Source organism: Phalacrocorax aristotelis, chromosome 2 (genome assembly GCF_949628215.1).
Source record: "Phalacrocorax aristotelis chromosome 2, bGulAri2.1, whole genome shotgun sequence".
NCBI classification, from domain to species: Eukaryota; Metazoa; Chordata; class Aves; order Suliformes; family Phalacrocoracidae; genus Phalacrocorax; species Phalacrocorax aristotelis.
The window spans coordinates 162,983,331-163,003,179 of record NC_134277.1 but is presented as its reverse complement, the minus strand read 5'-3'; the positions used below and the strand labels follow the sequence as shown (position 1 = coordinate 163,003,179).

The 19,849-nt window shown below is 48.7% G+C and overlaps 1 protein-coding gene across 1 annotated transcript in view; it reads left to right on the top strand.

Moving 5' to 3' along the window:
- The first annotated feature begins 7,269 nt into the window (after positions 1–7,269).
- KCNK9 (potassium two pore domain channel subfamily K member 9) overlaps positions 7,270–19,849 on the top strand; it is a 96,717-nt gene continuing 84,137 nt past the window's right edge. Inside the window, exon 1 of the mRNA XM_075085892.1 lies at positions 7,270–8,096. Coding sequence (XP_074941993.1) covers positions 7,511–8,096 — 586 coding nt within the window. The 5' untranslated portion in view covers positions 7,270–7,510. The remainder of the gene's footprint in view (positions 8,097–19,849) is intronic.

Below are 19,849 nucleotides of genomic sequence, written 5' to 3'. Positions count from 1 at the left end.
TTGTTTGGTGGCAGTGTTGGTATGCAAGGTAGTCACCTAAAGTACACATCAAATATTACACTGAGGCATCAGCTGCAGTAAATGCAAAAGTGACAGTCACACTGTGAGTATTTGGTAATCTACAAACAGATCTGGAAGTCATATTGGCTCAGGAAACTTAGGTGGAGTCAATTCAGTAACAAATGCATCATTAATCAACACCTTTCCTATATTAATTTCTCCAAGGCAGCCTTTTCCTCTATAGTGTGCCTGCAAGACGTGCATACATTACTGTCAGTGACGGATGCTGTCCCCTTAGCTGCTCATGTTTAATGAAAGCTTTGTGTCTATATATAAATTCTGTGTTTGAGTGAAACATCTTCCGAATCCTTCACAGCAGTTCTGGAAGAGACCTTTGACTTAGATACTGAGAAGTGAACTCACCCTTTCCACCATGCACAAGCTCTGCAGAATAAAAATGATACATGAATATAAAAATAGAACAGAAGAGACTATTTAGGTTGGACCAGATGCTCACATTCCTGCCACCTAGGCTGATTTAATAGTGAATTCCCTGTAAAAAGAAATGAGAGTGGGAAAAATACGAAGCGTAGGTCTAATCCTGTTCTTTTTTTCTCCCACGTGTGAACTTGCTTCACACAAGCACCCTCTCCCTAAGTCAATGAGACTCTTCGTGCATGTTTTCTGTCACTGCTGATTATTTTCAAGAGGACTGTCGTGTTGCAGGCACAGAGGGGATGGAGGCAAGAATTAAAGCACCAGTCCCCTGTTCTACCTTCTTCTGCATAAACACTGCTTGAGGAAGGGAATGCTGTCGAATCGTGTGAGACCTGTCTGAGTGTAACCAATAGAGGTTGCACTCCTTTGAACATCAGTGGGAAAAAGGTTCAAAGAATAAAACGAGAGCTGCACAGGGAAGGTTCCCTCCTCCGTCATTTTCCCGAGCTACTGCTCTAAGGACACAGGTGTATTCACCTGGTAACCCAAGCTCAGCTTCCTCTCAAAGTCAGCCAAGTGAGTTCATGGTCCACAAACACTTGAGTGACTGTGCAAATGCACGCAGCTGGCGGAAGCAAAGGACATGAAGAGAGCTTGTGAAGGTAAAGGGAAGTTTGGCTCCTTACAACCCAGTCTCTAATGCTCGTGGTAATCTTTGCATTCTTGATAACAGCCTGATCCAAAGGCCACCAGAGCTGATAGATAGCTATGAACGGCTTTGAGGCAGGCATTGCATTTTTAAATTGAGCCGCTTCCCAGTTCTTAAAATTGCAATGTTTACCACGGTGCTGCAGCTGCATCGTGAAGGACAGTCTTCATTCATGGTCAGATCATTTAGTGAATGCGTTTTGCAGACTTGCAGGGAAGAATTTTTACGGGGGACCTCTGGTGAGATATTCTTAATCACTGAAATTGCAGTGTTTTTCTTATGCTTTGCCAGTCTCGCTGGGTGTTGGAATTGCTACAGATCTGAAGCACTCCTCTCATGAGAACAGTGTGGCAACAACCACTCCTTGTGTGTGACCACCTTCCACGAATAATCTCAGTTTGCTCTCTCTTCCAGCACAAAGGCTGGGGACCATTGAAGGAAGCCTGGTCTGAAGAAATAAAAGGGAGTGCTCTTCCTGCTCTGAATAACAGATCTGTTGAACTTGTCCTTAGGGGAGGATGAGAATTTTTGCTGAGGATGCAAAAAGTTTAGCTGGATTCAGGAAGAGAGAGGACAAGTGCTTGGGAGAATGATCCATCATGGGTCACTAAATAGAGCAACCACCTGAGGCTCAGAAAATCCCCTGAATTAAAATAGTCTGAGGTTGGGAGTGTATTTAAGGAGCTGAAAAAGAATCACACATGCTTGTTCTGTTCTCATTTCTCCCTCATGTCTTCTACAGCCTCTGCGGAAGAGAAACTTCTGGGCTAAATGAACCTTGGCTCTGAACCAGAACTGCTGTTCTGATCATCTTCATGCCACTGTTTCGAGAGAAAGAAAATTATTTCTTGATAACCTGTGTAGAAAAATAAAAATAGCAACTCTTTTTCTTTCTAGTTTTGATCATGTTTTTCAGTTATTTTACTGGGTTGGGGCATCTTTTTTCTTGTCTGGTTTGTTGTGACTCCCGTGGTTCGGCTGGAAGACGGCTCATGGATTGGCAGCTCTCAGCCCCTTCTTGCCCAGAGAGAGACCTTTCTCAAGGAGCATCTCTGACAGGTCAACAGGAGCGACAGCAGAGGTCCACAAAAGTAACTCAGAAGCCAGTTGCCCTTGCAGCTACCTCTTGCCTTGGTTACAGAGTAAACTCAAGGTAAAACAGGGGAGCTGCTATAACACAACAGCACCCACACACTCTTCCCTTGAACGTGGGAGACTTTGAACTCTGGTTGGCTTCTTGTAGAGGGAGTAGGCGAAATGTTGGGTTAGCACAGCTGTCAGCAGCCAGGGCAACCACCACGCAGCTCGGGGCTATCTTCCAGCCGGCTTGCTCTCCTTCAGGTTAGACTAAACTGAGAGGAACTAAGATATGTGCTGACACTTTGAGTTAACCTTCCTTTTGGTGACTAATCAAGGTTTGCTCCTTCAGTAGCTCTGTTAACAACTGTCCAGCTCCCCAGTCAGTCACTTTTCCACAGAATAAAAGACTAAGTTATGGAGAAAACTTTTGGCCAGGAAAGGTATTTTTAACCATTTCCATAGAGATAAAAGCTCTTCACTGATCCCTTACCCCTCCAATCCTTTCCATGCCAGCTTTAAAAAGAGATATTTTCTAGATTCCTCATCTTCACGGTTTCCTTTTCTTCCAGTCATCCTGTACACCCCTGGGTCCCGATCCTGCACTCAGGCTGACAACGAACTTTCTGTCCCTGGGTGTATGTGTCTCTGCCTTGCACTTGGGTGATGCCAGCTCAGCCTGGCACTCTGGCAAAGCCTCTGAGCTCAGCCATTGATCATCCTGTTCAACGCCAATCCTTCTCCCTGAACTTTGCGGGACTGCTGTGCTGTAAATTGAATGATTGAAGGACACTTCCCTTTGGATGTTATTTGCTCTGTGGTTCAAATACAGACTTCTGCTGGTGAGTCTGGATGAGCAAAGGCTGGTCCTCAGAGGTGGATACTTTCTCAGCAACAAGGTCAGCAAAAAAGAAAATCCCAAATTCTTGTAGATGTAAATAGATGTTTAAAAAGTGACTGTGTCTCTTCTCTAAGCAATGTTGATACCTGTGTAAGTACACAGAACTACAAATATTTCTCATTCCACAACCCCAGCAAAATGCTAATATTCAGTTATTTCTCCAGAAAGTTCTACACCAATCTGCGGCTTGACACTGCAGCCTGATCAGAGGCAGGCTGCAAGCTCATGGCTGTGCCTGCACCCTCCATGGATGTCACATGGAACAGGCTGCCCAGAGAGGCTGTGGAGTCTCCTTCTCTGGAAATATTCAAAACCCACCCAGACGTGGTCCTGTGCCCCCTGCTCTAGGTGTCCCTGCTCAAACAGGGGGTTGGACGAGATGACCTCTAGAGGTCCCTTCCAACCCCCGCCATTCTGGGATTCTGTGATTGTGTCACGCTGCTCTGTGCCCTGAAGTCCCATGGAGACCTTGTCCCTTCCCAGCTGCCCACAGGCTCCGCTTCGACCTCACGCTAACCACCACTTTCCAGCTAAAGGTTAATTACTCCAGGGGACATTTCCATCCAAGCTGTTGCCAGCAGGTTGCAATCCCTGCCTGAGTGCTATTTTTAGACCAGCTCCTTCGTTGCTATTGATCCCAGTCACCCTCTGTTAATTAGATACACACAACACACACAGCATTTGCAACTCATTTATCAATTCCGTTCAGCACCTCCCTCCCCTGAGATGTAATATGGAGCCCTTCTTGAATCATGCTATTGATCTTTCCCAGCAACTTTGCTATAGGATTCTTTGTGTTGCAAACTATTTATAGATTCTTCTCCTTCTCCTGCTCTCCCTTAGGGAATTGGAAATGGGCAATGGTAATCAGACTTCTATTTTTAAGGAGTTGATCAAAAGCAGATATTTCCTCTTTTCTCCTTCTTTCCCCTCCTTTCCCCTGTTGCTGTTATGTACAGGCTTCCTTTGGCAGGTGAGACCTTCCTGCTCCATGTGGTGCTGTAATGATTCTGGTAATGCTCAGGTGATGTGATGCAGAATTTGCCCTAGGTGAAATCTTGTTTGCTGAATTAATGAAGTGAATACCTCCTCCTCCCTGCGTCCAAGAGTTTCACAGAGGGCTTTGTGACCTCTTTTGTCTGCTCAGCCTGAGGTGCACCTTTCAGAGGGCTTCATTCTCGGAGACTGCCTTCTCAGCCTGCAGATTTGATCCATTTGCAAGGCACTGTGTCCCATCGTGCCCTTGTATGTCAGGAAGGGCATCCAAAGGCCTTAGACAACGTGTAGTCGGGAATGAAATAGATGGGGTTGCTTTTAGGGATGGAGGATGACAGTAACAAGCCCTGGGGTCCCAGGATTTAAGAAAGACCTAAATGAGGGAACATCACCTGAGGCTCAGAGAAATCAGAAGCAGTTCAGTCTTCATTGAGTAAGGTTGAAAATCCCTGCTGTAACACAGGAGGGGGCCTAGGGTTACCATGGGCAGGGTGATACCTGAAGGGATGACCCTGCCTCAGGGAATACATAGGAGCAGCCCCAAGCTTCCACAGTGGCACCTGATGCTGAACATCTGACAGTGAAGTGGGAGAGGTTTGTGACCAGAGGAGCTGGGGAGCATGTGGGGAGGGGCCCCAGAGGCCCTGGGTTCGCAGTGGGCCTGGGGCAGCCATGGGGATTGCAGCACCCCCAGCAGCATGATGGCTCAGGAGTCATGGGGCTGGGCCGTGAGGAGCAGGGCTGGCTCCTCTGAGCCAGTGGCAACATGGCACCGCGTGTGCGTGTGTTGTGTGTGAGGATCTGTGTGTGTGCCTGGGCTTGGGGAGGTTGGGCCTGTGTGGTGTGAGTGGGCTGGGGTGTGGTGGTGCAGTTCGTGTGGGGACGTGTTTTGTGTGGGGGGCTTTTGTGTGTGTGATGCTGTGGTGTGGTTGGTTGGGGACTGGGTGGGGCTGTGGTGCGGGGGGCTGCATGTGCATGGTTTGTGTGTAGGGTGCTGTGGTGTGGAGATGTGGTATGTGGGGCTGTGTGCGCAGGGGAGACTGTGTGAATGGAGCTGCAGCGTGTGCGGGGATGTGTGTGGGGGGGGGCCGTGGTGTGACCTGTGATGAGCAGGGGGCAGCGAGGGTGCGGTGCTGAGTGACTGCGGTGTATGGGGCTGTGGTGTGTGGGGCTGTGTGTGTGTGGGGCCATGGTGTGACCTGTGATGAGCAGGGGGCAGCATGGGTGCGGTGCTGAGTGACTGCGATGTATGGGGCTGTGGTGTGTGGGCTCTGTGTGTGCATGGGACTATAGTCTGTGGCTTGGTGGGTGTGTAGCTGTGGTGTGTATGGAACTGTAGTGATTGGAGCTATGTTTTGTGGGGCTGTGTGGCTGTGGTGTGTGGAGCAGTGGTGTGCATGGAGCTCAGTGCGTGTGGAGGGGGGAGCGCATGATGTGAAGCCGTGGTGCGTGGGGCTTTGTGTGTGCCTGGAACTGTGTGTGGAGCTATGGTGTGTGGGGCTGTGTGTGTGGAGCTATTGTGCGTGGGGCTGTGTGTACCTGTGGCTGTGGAGCAGTTGTGTTTGGGGCTGTATGTGTGGCTGTGGCATGTGTGGAGCTATGCTGTGTGTGGCTGTGGTGTGTGGAGCAGTGCTGTGTGGGGCCGCGTGCGTTTCTGTGTGATTGTGGTGCGTAGAGCTGTGGAGTGTGGGGAGCTGCGCTGTGTGGACTTGTGTGTGCGTGGGGGGGCGGTGGTGCATGGAGCTGTGGCGTGTGAGGTAGACCTCGGCGCGGGGCCGTGGGGCCGCTGTCCCCCGGGCGGGCGCGGCGCTACCTGAGGCGCAGCCCGCCCCGGCGTGGGCGCCGCCCCGCCGCTCCCGCCCCTGCACGGGGTGTGGCGGCTGGGCCGGGGGGGCAGGGGCAGCCCACCTGTCCCGGCCGTTACCCGCTGCTCGGCTCGGGGGCGGCAACGGCCGGTGCGCGCTGCGCCCGCCCCACTGCGGGCTGTCCCTGAGGGAGCGCCGCGAGCCCGCCCCGCCGCCACCGCCACCGCCCGGCCCCGCTCGGCGGCCGGGGCGTGGCCAAGCCCCGGGGGAGGCGGGAAAGAGCCGCGCCGGGGGAGCCCCGCGGCTTCTCCCTGGCAGGGCGGCGCCGACGGGGTTAACCCGCTCCCCGCGGCGGGCCGGGGCGAGCTCCCGCCTCCCGTGGCAGCGCCGGAGCGGGCGCACACACACACACGCACACACACACACGCGCGCGCAGGCGATGGCTGAGGGGCGCGGGCTCGATTTTCCCCGAGATGATGTCAAGAGCCTGGGAGAAGAGGGAGGAGGAGGAGGAGGACGGTTGCTCTTTTTCTTAACGGCTTTGTTCTAAAATCTTCCTAAATAAAGCAGCCCCAGCCCCGAGCGCCGGGGGAGCAGCCGTGAAAGTAGCTTTTTTTTTTTTCCTCCCCTTTTTTCCTTTTTTTCCCCTCCTTAATTTTTTCTCCTCATCTCTGGCTTTGTGTCCGCCTGGGGCCGAGCCCCCTCCCCTCGCTCCCGGGCCGCTCTCTCCCCGGGGAAACCGCCGGCTTTTTTCCGCTCCTCCCGGCAGCCCGAGGCCGCAGGCAGCGCCCGCCGCCGTCCCGCCCCGCCGTTGCCCCGGGCAGGTGCTCAGCCGCTGCCGGCGCGCCCGGCGGGCGCCTCCCCGCTGCCCTCCCGCCTCCCCCGCCCGCCGGCCGGGGCGGCTCCGCGCCGCTCCTCCCGCTCGGCGCGGCTCCTGCGGGGCGCTGGCTCCCCGCCGCCAGGGCCACGCCGGCGGCCCGGCGCCCCCGCCTCCCGCCGGAGCGGCGGCGCGGCCCGCCGCGCCCGGGGATGCTGCCCCCAACTCCCCGCCCGCCGCCTGACACCGCCACCGCCGCCGCCCTCGCCACGCCGGACGCCGCTCCGCGGCCACCTGCAGCAGCCCGGCTCCCCGCCGCCCGCCTCGCACCGCGGCGGAAGGAATAAAGCGCCCAAGCCCGTCCCGACCCGCCCGGCCGGCGCTCCCCAAGACAGCCAGGGCTGGGGCGGGTCGGGCCCCCGCGGGCCGCTCCCGACGGCCGGAGCCCGGGCGCCCGCCGCCCCTCGCCCCCTGCGCGGCCGCCCGCGGATGGGCGCGGTGCCGCCGCCCGGCCCCCCCCGGCCCCCCCGCGCCGCCTGAAGAAACTTGGGACGGCGGCGGCCTCCGCCTCCCCGCCGCGCCCCGCCCGGGCTGCGGGGGGACCCTTCCCCGCACCGCCGCGCCAACTTCGCGGGGGGACCCGCCCGCCGCAGGACTCCGGCCCGGGGCCGCCGGCCCCTCGGCGGGGCGCCGCCCAGCGCCCCCTTCCCGCGGCGGGGACCCCCTGCCCCTGGCCTCGGTGCTGGGGAGGAGCGGGGGTGCCCTGGATGGCCCTGCGCACTGGGACGGCTTGGTTTGGGCAGGTCCTGCGCAGAGTTTCCCGGCTCCAGGGCACCTGGTCCCGGCGCTCCAGCAGCCTCCTGTGCCTCTCCTCCTCCCAGGAGCCCGAGCAGGCGGGCGGAGAGCGGCCGCCGCCGCAGCACAAGCTGCCCCGGAGCAGCGGCAGCGGCGGCGGCGGGCGCCGCCAGCCCCCCCGACACCTGCCCCCCTGCTGCGGCTGCTGCGGCCTGTCGGATCCCCGGGCGGCCAGGGGGGGACATGGTCCCCTCACTCGCCCCTTGCTGGCGGCCATGAAGAGGCAGAACGTGCGGACCCTGTCCCTCATCATCTGCACGTTCACCTACCTGCTGGTCGGGGCTGCCGTCTTTGATGCCCTGGAGTCCGACAACGAGATGCGGGAGGAGGAGAAACTCAAAGCCGAGGAGATCCGGCTCAAAGGAAAGTACAACATCACCAGCGAGGACTACCGGCAGCTGGAGTTGGTGATCATGCAGTCCGAGCCGCACCGGGCCGGCGTCCAGTGGAAATTTGCCGGCTCCTTCTACTTCGCCATCACGGTCATCACGACCATCGGTGAGTGTTTCACCTCGGGGAGGCCGGCTGGGGCTGGGGCCAGGGCTGGGGCAACAGCCTTCCTTGGGGGGGGGGGGGGGGGGGGCGGGGGGGGACACACGACGTGGCATGCAAAGGGTTAAGTGCCGGGTGAGGTTTTCTGGCTTCCCTCCCATGTTATGTAATTCATTGCTCTTCAGGGGCACTTGTTGGACTTTGTGGTGTCCCGCACCTCTCCCCCTGGAGATGGAGCCTGTGTCCCCTGGGTGGGACTGGAGTGGAGCAGGGCTGGCCTGGTGGGAGAACTGGTGCTGGCCCGGTTGCTACCGTTAAGCTGTGGCTTGGGTGGCAAGGAGGAGGGGAGACGAGGCAGGGTGACGCTTTCCTGGGGTTCCCCTCAGGAAGGAGGCCCTGTTGCCGTGCTCCTCCTTGCACCTTTGCTTGTGAGACATGGGGAAAACTTAGGCAAAAGGCAGTTGGATGAGGATGAAGGCGATGAGGGCACGGGAACTGCATCAACTGGGAAAGCCCGTGGTGGAGCCCAGCACAGCCCAGCTTTTGCAAACTTTGTTTTGGTGTTGGCCAGGGCTGTAGTGGGGATTCCCACAGCTGTGGTCCCATCGCTGGGCCTGTCCTGGGCATTCCCAACGTGTTCCTGAAGTTTTTATTGCAGCTGGAGTATCTGGTGTGCCAACAGGTCGCAGTCTGCGTCCCCTCTTTGTGGGCGTGCTGTCTGACAGGCAAAAAGACCCCCGCTGTCACACCCGTGCTGCCCAGCTTCCCAGACATGCCGTTTCCCAGGACGGTTGAGGGACAGTCAGTGGACACAGCCACAGGCTGTCGTTCTGTACTTCTTTGCTTCCCGCAGTGAAAGCAGAGCGTTTCACATAAAGTTTGCTTCCCTGCTGTAAAAATAAATACCACGATAACTAGAGGCTGCAGAGTGCACACAGAACTGGGCTACAGCTCTGGCTTTGGCTTGATGAGCTGGTTTGTTCTTCCTGGTTTTGTGGTCAACAGAGGGGATTTACTGAGGTGGTCGATAACGTTTTTCTCCCAGCACTTCCAGATGTTCCCCCCTAACATCTGGGGAGATCTGGAAAAAACCCTCGAGCTCAGTGGTTTCAGTGCGTTATGTTGAACAGGACCCCAAAGACCTCTTACTAATGCAGAAGGACTCGATCTTTTTGCCGTTTGGGGCTTGGTACAAGAAATTTGCCCGCTGCCACCTGAAGATACTGACAGTTTCAGCAGAACGTGCTGTCGCTGCCCTCAGAGCAGTGTTTACTTCCGTTTGTATTTGACTGTGTTATACCCAGGGCAGTAAAAAATTTCCTTTGAGGGACAGTAGAAAGCCTGTTTGCCCTTACAAAGGTGAGATTTTTCAGGGATAATTTCCTCATCTTTTCTGTTATTAGATATATTTATATAAAATGCATATATTAATAGGCTATAGAATATAAAGTAGAATGTAACTTTGGCTGATGATTTCCTGCTCTTCATTACGATGTCAGAACTCTCCTTCCTCCTTTGGTCACTGATTCTCTCTCCCTCGATCTGTCTCTTGTCATTTATTTGTGCTAAGCGAATACTGGACTGTCACACTCGCCTGGAATACAGCAAGGCTTCCACGCACACGCCTCGGTACTCACGGTGCCCTGTACTCCCGCCTGAGAGGTGGCCGCAGTACTTTCTCTGTTCTTAAGCTCGGTGACAGGTAGAAAGAGCTGGTTTTACAGTCGTTGACTGGTTTGATTGTGTTTTACCTGGAAACGAGTACTGCTTGCTTGGGAAGCTTTAGCATTTTCTCATGCAAAGAGCTGGGATTTGTTTAGGGAGCTCGGCACACCTCAGCATGCAGAGGACAGCGTGCGTTTCTGGAGGCAGAGGCGCTTTGGGATGTCAGAATTGTTTAAATTTAAAATGTGTATAGCAACTGGGAACCGCTGGGAGGAAGAGCGATAATAAAGAATGGTGCAGAATAACAGACATTCTTTAACGATTGTTCATTTGGGAAACTCTGCTCCAGGAGGATATGTGATCCGTCCTTCAAAAGTTTATTAATAGTTACTCTCTGCATCTTGCCAAGCGCACAAGCGCACTTCTATTTTGTGTATCGTCTCTTCAGTAATAAAGTAGCTTCGTGATGTTAGCTGATCTACTGCTAGTCTGTAAAAGTGAACATGAAGGTGTTTCTTTAATTTCTCATTTATCCTAAAGGAATTTGCTTCAAAGGGGGGAAAAATTACTTTCTACATTTAAGTTCTGAGGAAAATAAGAGAAGATTTCTTGTCTATGTTTCTTGCACGGGGCAGCGATGTTACGTGTTCATATTAATCCTTTGTCACTGACTGTGTGTACGCTCTCACATACATTTCCTTCTCCCCCGAAACCTTCCAGACGGGCCTCAAGAAGCACATGCAGTGGCGTACACGCTAGTGAACGTGCTTGTAGTCAGTAGGCGCGTTTGCATAAGTGCATCTGACCAACTGTCGCAGACTGATTTTTAAAAGAGAGTGAATAAAACCTGTCGTTGCCTGGTCTGGAGTTATACGTCTCTCTCCACAAAACTTCAGAGAAGCGCAGGAGGAATCAGCGGACCACAAAGACTAGCAATATGCATATGATCGCAGCCTATTTTATGTCTAACTTAATTGTTTGCCTTGACGCCACGTCTGAAGCGATCACCCCTTTACAGCGTTGATTTCAGCTCCTGTGGCTTTGATGTGCCCAGAGGCGTGTGCCGCCGGCCGCGGGCCACCAGGCAGCGGCGGTCGGTGGCCCGGCGGGGCTGGGCCTGGCGGGGCGGGGCGGCCCGTGGTGCTGAAGGGACAGCTCCGGCCTCGCCGCCCGCCGCTCCCGCCCCGGCGGCCTCCGCGCCCGGCGCTTCCCGGGAAGACACCCGCCGAAAGACCTCTTGGGACGGGAGCTTGAGCAGCTGAGGGGCTCCCGTGCGGGGCGAGGCGCTGAGGCTTGGGCAGCTCTCGCGTTTCCTCTAATCCGTGGCATTTGGCTTATATTGAGGGATGGTGGGGGGTTCTTGCTTGCTTGTCAAGCTGAGCGCTAAGCAAAGAAGCGAGGGCTGATCAAATACATGGAAACAGTTTTTTTTCCACCTGTGACACAATTATTTTTTCAACTCCCCAGGTGCAATGTCACTTTTTTCCTATGTTTTGAACTGACCCAGCAAAAAAAAAAAAAATTTAAACAACCGCAGGTGCCAGAACTTTTGATGACTCTGCTCTTAAAATCCAATAGCAGAAGAAAAATACCCCGCTTTCACAAAGTTTTGGTCATGTTTGAATTCTGTCAATTTTTTTAGGTGATCAAAAAGAACTAATAAGCTGTTCTTGGCTCTCACCAGTTGCTGAGTTTACTTCAGGTGTGTTCTCACTTCAGCGTTAGCTAGTACAATTTCCTATCCATTTCTAGTTACACAGCCAAAAGATGACAGAGACTAATTTAATCAAGTTATCCATCCAGCCATTTGTCTTTTATGAGATACACTGTAGAATACGCCACAGAGTTCATTAAGAGTCTGAGTGCGATGAATGAAAACACAAACTTTTGAAGATAAAAGGTAATTCCTAGGATTCTTACTAAGTTTTAATGCCCTTTTCTACAGGTTCTTAAGAGTGAGTAAACTGCTTCTATGTAAGCAGGTGTCAACACTGTCAAAATGTGTTATTGGTATGGATATCGCTCCATCATTTAGGCCTTAAAGGGTGATAGTCATACTTGATTTAACACCACTGAGCTCTAGTAAACACTGAATATTTCTGGAGGCTTGTACAGAATGTAAAGAACTGAAAGCTGTTTATGTCACCCTAAAATAAACTGAAACAACAAACAGATTGAGGATTTTTATTTATTTATTTATTTTTCCTGAGAAGTGACTGTAAGGAGAGGAAAATTCAGACAGTGTGTGCTGTGAATTGCTAGTCTCTTTTTCTAGCTTTTAGGCCATTGTATTCCATCTCAAACCTACTACAAGCAGTGACTGAACTATCGTGATGAGCAGAGACAAAATATATTTGAAGATGTGGTACAATACCTGTAGTGGTAAATGGAACGTCCACCTATTGACAGCTGTTGGGCTACTGAGTAGGTAAACATTCAAGAACTGTCTACCTCCAGATGAGGAGATGGCATACTTCTGGCAGACAGTGGCCTGACAGGGAGTTTGAACCTGCATTAATGAACTAGGCAAACACACGCTTAAATCCATTTCAGGATAGTGGTTAAGTCTCCATATCCTTTTTCTGCATCATTTTACCCTTCTGTAAATTGGGTAGAAAAATACTCAGCTGGTTGTGTTTTGATGTCTCTAATTTGGGTTAGGAAAAGACACAAGTTTTTTTTACATGTGAATTATTTTGTCAGTACTGTTCCTTCTTTAAGATCAGCCTCTGGTGTTTTGAGTCTGCTCTTGGTTTTTGATGGATGGTAACATTTAAAGGCAGTCCCTTGAAAAGCTATGAGTAGGGTGTCATGGCAGATGGACAATTTGCAATGGAAAGAAAGACAAGAAAGGAAGAAAACAAGACGTGGAAAGGGAAAGATAGAGAATAAAGACACCAGTGCTTTGGTCAGTTAACTGCTACATTCATGACTTTCCAGGACCGTGAAGGTCATACCTCATAAACAAACAAGCACAGAGTAGATTAATGCCCCTTCATTATTAATAAACTCAGGTGAAAGTAGAGAGAAAGATTTTCAGGTGATACGAATGCTTGTAGTTGCACTGAAGTAATGTATCTGTTCATTCACACCATCTGAAGCTTCAGCGGAAAATACTGCCTGATCAGGACTTGTGATATCTGTTGGTGGTATCTCCCAGGCAAGGAGGAGGTCAGCTTCAGTGAGCCACGTGAAGATGAACTGTGCATAGGATTTTGCTCCTCTGTGTAACTAAAATACTCTGCAAGATCTTTTCACGCTATATTCTTTGTCTCTTTTTTTTTCTTAAAGAATATCCAAAATAGTGTTAACACAGAGAGGACTTTGTGGCTACTTTGCTCTCATGTTCATAGAAACAGGTTTTTGAGTTCTTGAAAACTGTTTTTGCAATTATACCTCACATTACTGCCAGAGGCACATTAGCAAAAGCTTTTTAAAAATCACTCATAATTGAGGCAAAGATACAGCTCAGGCTGGTGCTGAACTTGCCGCTGCATGGCTTACTGGCAGTGCAAATGCAATATCCAGTAAGAGTCTGGAAACAGTTTTCGGGAAGCAGTGAGAAGTCCCTAGCCACTCAGCTGGGATTTTGGTGTCAGCAGATTTCCTTCGCATCACCAAGCTTGAGATTAGTGCCTTTTTAGGATTTGGTGCCCTTTGATTTCCTCCTAACTATTCATAACTTCTTTCTTTACCTGAAGCAAGTGAGATTTAGATTAGGCACAGGGAAACTCTTTCCAGCTGTCAGGGTGGCTGCGTGCTGGAAGAGATTGCCTACGGAGACTGTGGGATCTCCATCATGGAGCATTTTAAAAAGAGTTCAGACAAAAATGTTTCAGGAGTGGTTAAGTTATAGCTGGTTTTGCCTTTGGGTAGGAAGATGGACTGGCTGACCTCTTGAAGTCTTTATCAGCCGTATGTGCTATGACTTTCTGAACCTTTTTCCACATTTTGAGCTCTAATAGCTCCTGGGCTAGCTTTTTTTTCTTGAGAAAACCGGAGACCTTTGAAATTCCATTTTCTCCACTATATGGTCTTTGCTTATTGATTGTTTTTCTATGCAGTAAAACCATTTATGTGCCTTTACAACTGTTGGCATAGAAATGTCTGTGTTTGTCCACTGACAGAGCTACAAGTTAGAGGTGTCGGTGAGTCTTATGGGAAAGAAGTTAGCTGAAGAAGAAAATTATCCCGCTGATTGAGGGGTGGCAAGCAGAAATTTACAGGGCAGAATTGGGAGGGAGAGGAGGTGTCGTGGACTAAGGTCAGAAGTTCAGCTGTTAGCTGTGGGCTTATGCCTGCTTCGACTAAAAAGAATAAAAATCCCTTTGCTTTCTCTGGGAACAGCATCAGAACTATGAGGCTTGAGCTAAAGGAAAACTGATTAACTTCACTTCACTGTGAACTGTTGCTGTACTGATTAACTTCCCTTTTGGACACCATGGGTTTTGGGACAGATGCTGCTGGTCTGGCACACAGCAAGGACCAGAATGCTGTTGTCTTCCCTTGAAGGCAATCTGAGCTGCAGTGCTTAGTTCCTTCAGTGCCGGAGCATATCCTTTCATAAGCGCTGAAAGCCATGCTCATGACTTCGAGCTGGAGCTCCACAGCACTTTGTATTCAGAATGCTATCCTGACATTAGGTGATTCATCTTCACAACACCTCTGTGTAAAAATTACCCTCAATTTAGAGACAAGAAGATAAAATGACGTTCTGAAGATTCAGGTTGGGAACTATTTCTAATTGCCAAACAGCTCACTTCTCTCCCTTTCAGACCACATGGCTTTAGTTTATAGGCAGATTAAACAGTGAAGATGAACCAAAGGCGAAGATCCTTAATGAATTCAAGGTGATATTAGCAAACTCCTGCAGCTGAGTTCTTCTGACATGTAATAATAGCAGAACTTGGAGCTTTATTACATGAAGAAGCATACACAATTCTGGGTAATTATCTCTGTTATTACTCTGCGTCCTCTGTCAAAGGCCCTTTAGGTTTTCAGGTACCCAGTTTCTATGACTTTCACTTAAGATCCTTGACTGGATTTAGATAAAGGCTGCATGAAATATCCTCTTCCCCTGTAACAGATGCTAGCAAGGACGCTTGCTGGTGATGCAGAACTAATCAGTAAGAGTCCTTGCTGCTTCTAAGTTGAGCTAAGAGGTTACTGTGGACTTGCAACAGATGTTTGCTATGTGTAGCAGGCCTGTTCATCTCTTTTTGGCTTGTGGATATTTTTGAGTGAAGCCACGGACTCTTTCTGAAATGTCACATACCTAGATTGCTGTGACGCAAATTAGTTTGAATTCATTACCTTCTCTGGGTTATAGTCCATGGAATCTACTGGCTTCAAGTTAAAATGTATGGATAGAGTCCTTCTCCCCAGTCACCTATACCCTGCCAGGGGTCTGTGACTTGATTAGCTACAACTAACATTGATATTGTTGGTGTTGCAGCTATGGCAGTTTCTTTGGATAAAGTGAGAGGGTCTATGGATTAGGGAATGTTAGGCAAAAAAAAAAAAAAAAGCAGCCCAGAAATTAAGGCCATATCCAAAGTCTGTTGTAAATAATGGAGAGAATATTTTGAGTCACTGTAATTTTGGATCAGGCCATTACTTGACATAAATTCTACAGTGCAAGGAGCTATATTCTATAGCAAACGAACTCCTGGAAAGTACCTGTAATAGCAGTTTTCTGGGTTGGTTTTTTGGTGTTTTTTTTTTTTAATAATGAAGCAAACAGAGTTTGTGGGGTTAAAGCATATGTTGACTTTGACATTTATACTGATTTTTATTTTTTTAATTGAAAGTGAAAGGCTAAACTACCTGTCCACTGCATACCTTAAACTTAGAGCAAAGGGAAATCATAAGGAAGAATGTTAATGGGTTTTATTCCATTTATTTATTTTGGTGGTGGGTTTTTTAAATTTTATTTTCTTTCATTGCTGCCAGACAGTTAACAACCTCTTCCGATCCAACCTCTTCTGAATCTACTAAGACACCCTTTATTTTTTTTAATTTTTTTTCTTTAAGTGTATTGCACACTTACTTTATTTCTGCTTTGGGGAAGAACCTCCTAAGTTTCTTAGCAGTTTTTTTCTTTTAAGGAGTTAAGTGACCATTTTTTTTAATATCTGGCCAATTGCCACAAGAGGCTTATGCAGTCATCGGTTGGTTAAAGGGTTCAGTACCCTTTTTAACTGCTTTCATTATGGAGATGATTAGGGCATGCCAGTGAAAGACATCTCTCTATTAAGGACTGGTGTATTTGTTACTAGTTAGGATGATTAGGAGGGAATAGGCTGTATTGTCCTTTCAATTCCCTGCACCAGCGAGAAAGAGGAGCTTCAGAGAAAAGCAGGCAAATAGTGGGGTTAAAAGGTATCTGATGGGAAGTTGATTGTCTTCTTGCTCTCCTGTAACAGAAGAGCATCGCTCCCTTCGCTAGCTGTGTGAGCCTTCTCCAGAAAATTTCAGAGAGCTTTAGGGCACAGATTGATGAATGAAACCTGCAGCAGATCTCTCTAATTGTATAGTGCAGGAGATTAGCTACGAGGAAATGTTCGTAGACTCCCAATTTAGGGATATTCTTGACATATTGAAGGGAAGGTAGAAATAAAAGAGATCTACTCCTGAGGCAGTTGGCACTGTCAGGAATTTCCGATGTATGCTACCATTAACTCATTACAGAGGTGCTTTGGGTGCAGATGGAATATTTTATTTCTTCCACCCTTCTTTCTTTAATGTCCTCTAGAAAGGATGTCCTCCTTCTATGTTTAAACCATGGCAGGCCATTGCTATAGGAACCATATCAGAAATGAACTGTTTTAACATGTGACCACATGGAGTTTTGAGTTGTCACTTTGCTGCATTTCACCCCAATCTGGAACTTTTCAGGACCAAACACAGTAGGAAAAGGTGCTGAATACTCTTGTTTCAAAGGTCTACACCTCCGTTACTTGAACTAATGAACAGTTGCTGTTAGAATCATAGAATCATTTAGGTTGGGAAAGACCCTTAAGATCATCGAGTCCAACTGTTAGCTGTTAATAGTGTGGACTGTATGGTGAAATAAGTCTGACCTTACTCAGTGAAAACAGTGTTATTGGCACTAATAATCTTTATAAATCTGCAGTTTGGTACCTAGGTTAACTTTGCGCTGGAAACTAGGGGACCTGCAATAAAATGAACTCCAGCAGCAGGAAGGATGTGGAACCCTGGCTATAAGGCTCTGCATGCAGGCAGATATATAGGATACTGCATCTGAAGTGTTTTAAAACTGTTTATTAAATTAAGATGATTGAACTTGCCATTACAATCTTGCATCAGAGAAACACCTCATACCTACAGAGGTCACTTGAAGTCTCAGTGCATCTCAAGTGTTTTTCTGGCCTTTGGGAACTTCACGGGCTTCCTGAGGTAGAACAGGAGTTTTAGAAGAGTTCCTTACAGGATAAAGCATATAGCATTTTCTGCTGAGGACTAGAAATGGTAGAAAGATGCCCTTTCAGCATTATTCATGATTGTTACATATACTAGTCTGTCAAAAAAAATTGGATTCCCCTAGACTGCCAAAGAGGTAAATAGCATATTTTTGGATGTGGAAGTCCATAGACCAGTGTGTGGGGAGCGAGAGTGTCTCCCAACATTTGAAGGGATCTACCCACCATCACTCCGCCACATCCTCCATAAAAGTCCCTGACCTACTGTTTGTTTGCTTTTGGACACCAAATATGAGTTAGTATTGCAGTCTTTTTTTCAGTATTACTAAGGTGTGTTAGAAATATGACAAAGCTAGTTCTAGGCAAGTGATAGTGAAAACAGTGACACTGGATCTGTGCCTTTGGAATCACCTGGAAATCCCAGATATCGACCTGAACCCTTCAGTTGACCATTCAGCTGGTATATTAAGAATTCAGTGATATTCTCAAACTCTCTTCTTCAGAGTTTCTCCCCTCCTTTGCTGTTTCACAGGGGAATGAACATCCCAAAAAGAGGAAGATGGTAGCTGTTCAGTGTGTACTGATGCCCTATCAGCTTTTGCATTCTTTTCTGGAATTTTTGTCTAACAAATAAATGACCAGTCTTCTGGCAGCAAAGGCGTAAGCTCATGATTTTTTCTTCAAAAACATCCTGCTTTGTAGTAAAAAGCCTGCTATTTAAAGGGCCCTTTTCAAAACAATTAGGACTTTAGTAGCAATGTGTTTGCCACAATGAGTGCACTCTGCCAGTCAGAGGAAACCACATGAGCTGATACCTACTGCTGTAGGCCAACAGAGGCAAATTAGCAGTGTTACAAGTCAGTTCATGAATGTACTGCCCATCCAAGAGTTTTATTTTAATGCTTGAGAAACACTAGATGTGATTCAGAATGGTTTCAATTTTGTTTTCTTCCCAAATATCCACCCCAATTATATTTTCATTTAGAAGCCCTTGTACCCCTCCTAGGCTTGTAATAGCTTAATCTGTATGGGTTTCATTCAGCTCTGGTTTGACTTGTTGGACTAGCAGCAGAGATAATTTTTCATAAAGCCTTGGTCTTACTACGTTGCTGTTGGATGAAGTTTGAAGTCAATGTCCTTACGCTGTAGGTAGGTCAGCTGCTGGCATTTTGGTATGACACAGATTTATTTTTTAATGGTTTCAAGAGGTTCTTCTTTTCTTGAGGTGGGGCACAGTAAAGGCTGGTGGTACTGAAGAAGTAGATGCGTTGGATGCAAGCTTGGCTCCGAGTATCTAGCGATAGGTATCACAATGGAAGTTGCTGTCACTTGAGCGTATGTGACCCTGATTTGGATGACTAGCTGAAACCTGACTGCAGGTTGGGTGACGAGCAGTTAAAAACGATTTCCATCATCTCTTTGAAAAGAATCCAGCCTGGGGAGCTTTGCAAATCTGATCAAAACCACCGTCTGTTCCTGAAGCACTTGGGTGTGGTACAGGGAATAAGAAAAGCTGTTAAACAACAGCAAGGGAGAGTTAGTGTGGCCACAGAGAAAAAAACTTTCTAGCAATGATACTAGTGAAACCCTGAAATGCATTGCCAGGGGAGGGTGTAGGCTCTTTGCTATGTCATGAAGAACAGGATAGACAAGCATCTGTCAAGAATAACTTATGCATACTGTCCTGCCTTGCGGCAAGGTAGGGACTAGCCTCCTCCGGCCTCATTTTTAATGGTTCTGTACACACACAGGCTGTTTGAAGTTTGTCTTGGATCTTGCTTGGGATCTAAGTAAGTTTATCTTGTCCTTTTTTTTTGCTGAAGGTTCCTGCTTCCCTGAGGGATTATCAGTGCATCCTACAATTTGCGTCTCCAGCTGAGTATCTGGATAAGAATCAAACCTCTTCTTTAAGCAGCAACTGTTCACTGTCAGCAGTGTCACCAGTTTTTTATGGCTGCTGTTTGAACAGCTCTGCCAGTGGCTGTTGCAGGGAAAAACAAACACGCTGCCTAGCGTTAAAAAAGGGACAGGAGAGAACATGGGGAGTTAATGCTCAGTCAACCTAAATTTGATACTCAGGAAGATATTTGACCAAGCTGTAAAACAATCAGCGTGAAAGTACCTGGGGGATAACAAGGGACAAGCTGGAACAAACGCAAATTTTCCTTGAGTAACTCATGTTGGACTTCTGTGAGTTGTTTTTTTTCATTAGAGTAGCTGGCCTAGCTGATAGTGGGGGAGCAGTAGATCTTGACATTTATTACATACATGGCATACTAATAGCATTGAATTATCATAATTACAGTAGAAAAAACATGGACTGGACTGAATTACAATATGCAAGGTCTGGACGCACACGCACTGTGGACTAGAGAGGTCGCACTGTGGCTGGACTTAACTGCACGTGTGAAAAGCACATACACTGTGCAGGTGGTTGTAAATGGGGCAGAAAATACAAACCTGATTGGCCCCTGCTAAATCTGCCACCAGGTGATTTCACAGCTAGATGAAAAAAAAAAAACTGGAAAATATTTATCAGTAGTTTTCTGTCAAATTGGATGGACATAATATGTACAGTCTTACAAGGGTCTGTCTTGTGGTTGGTACTATTCAATTTTCCCATTAATGGCTTGGCTGATAGAACAGCGAGTA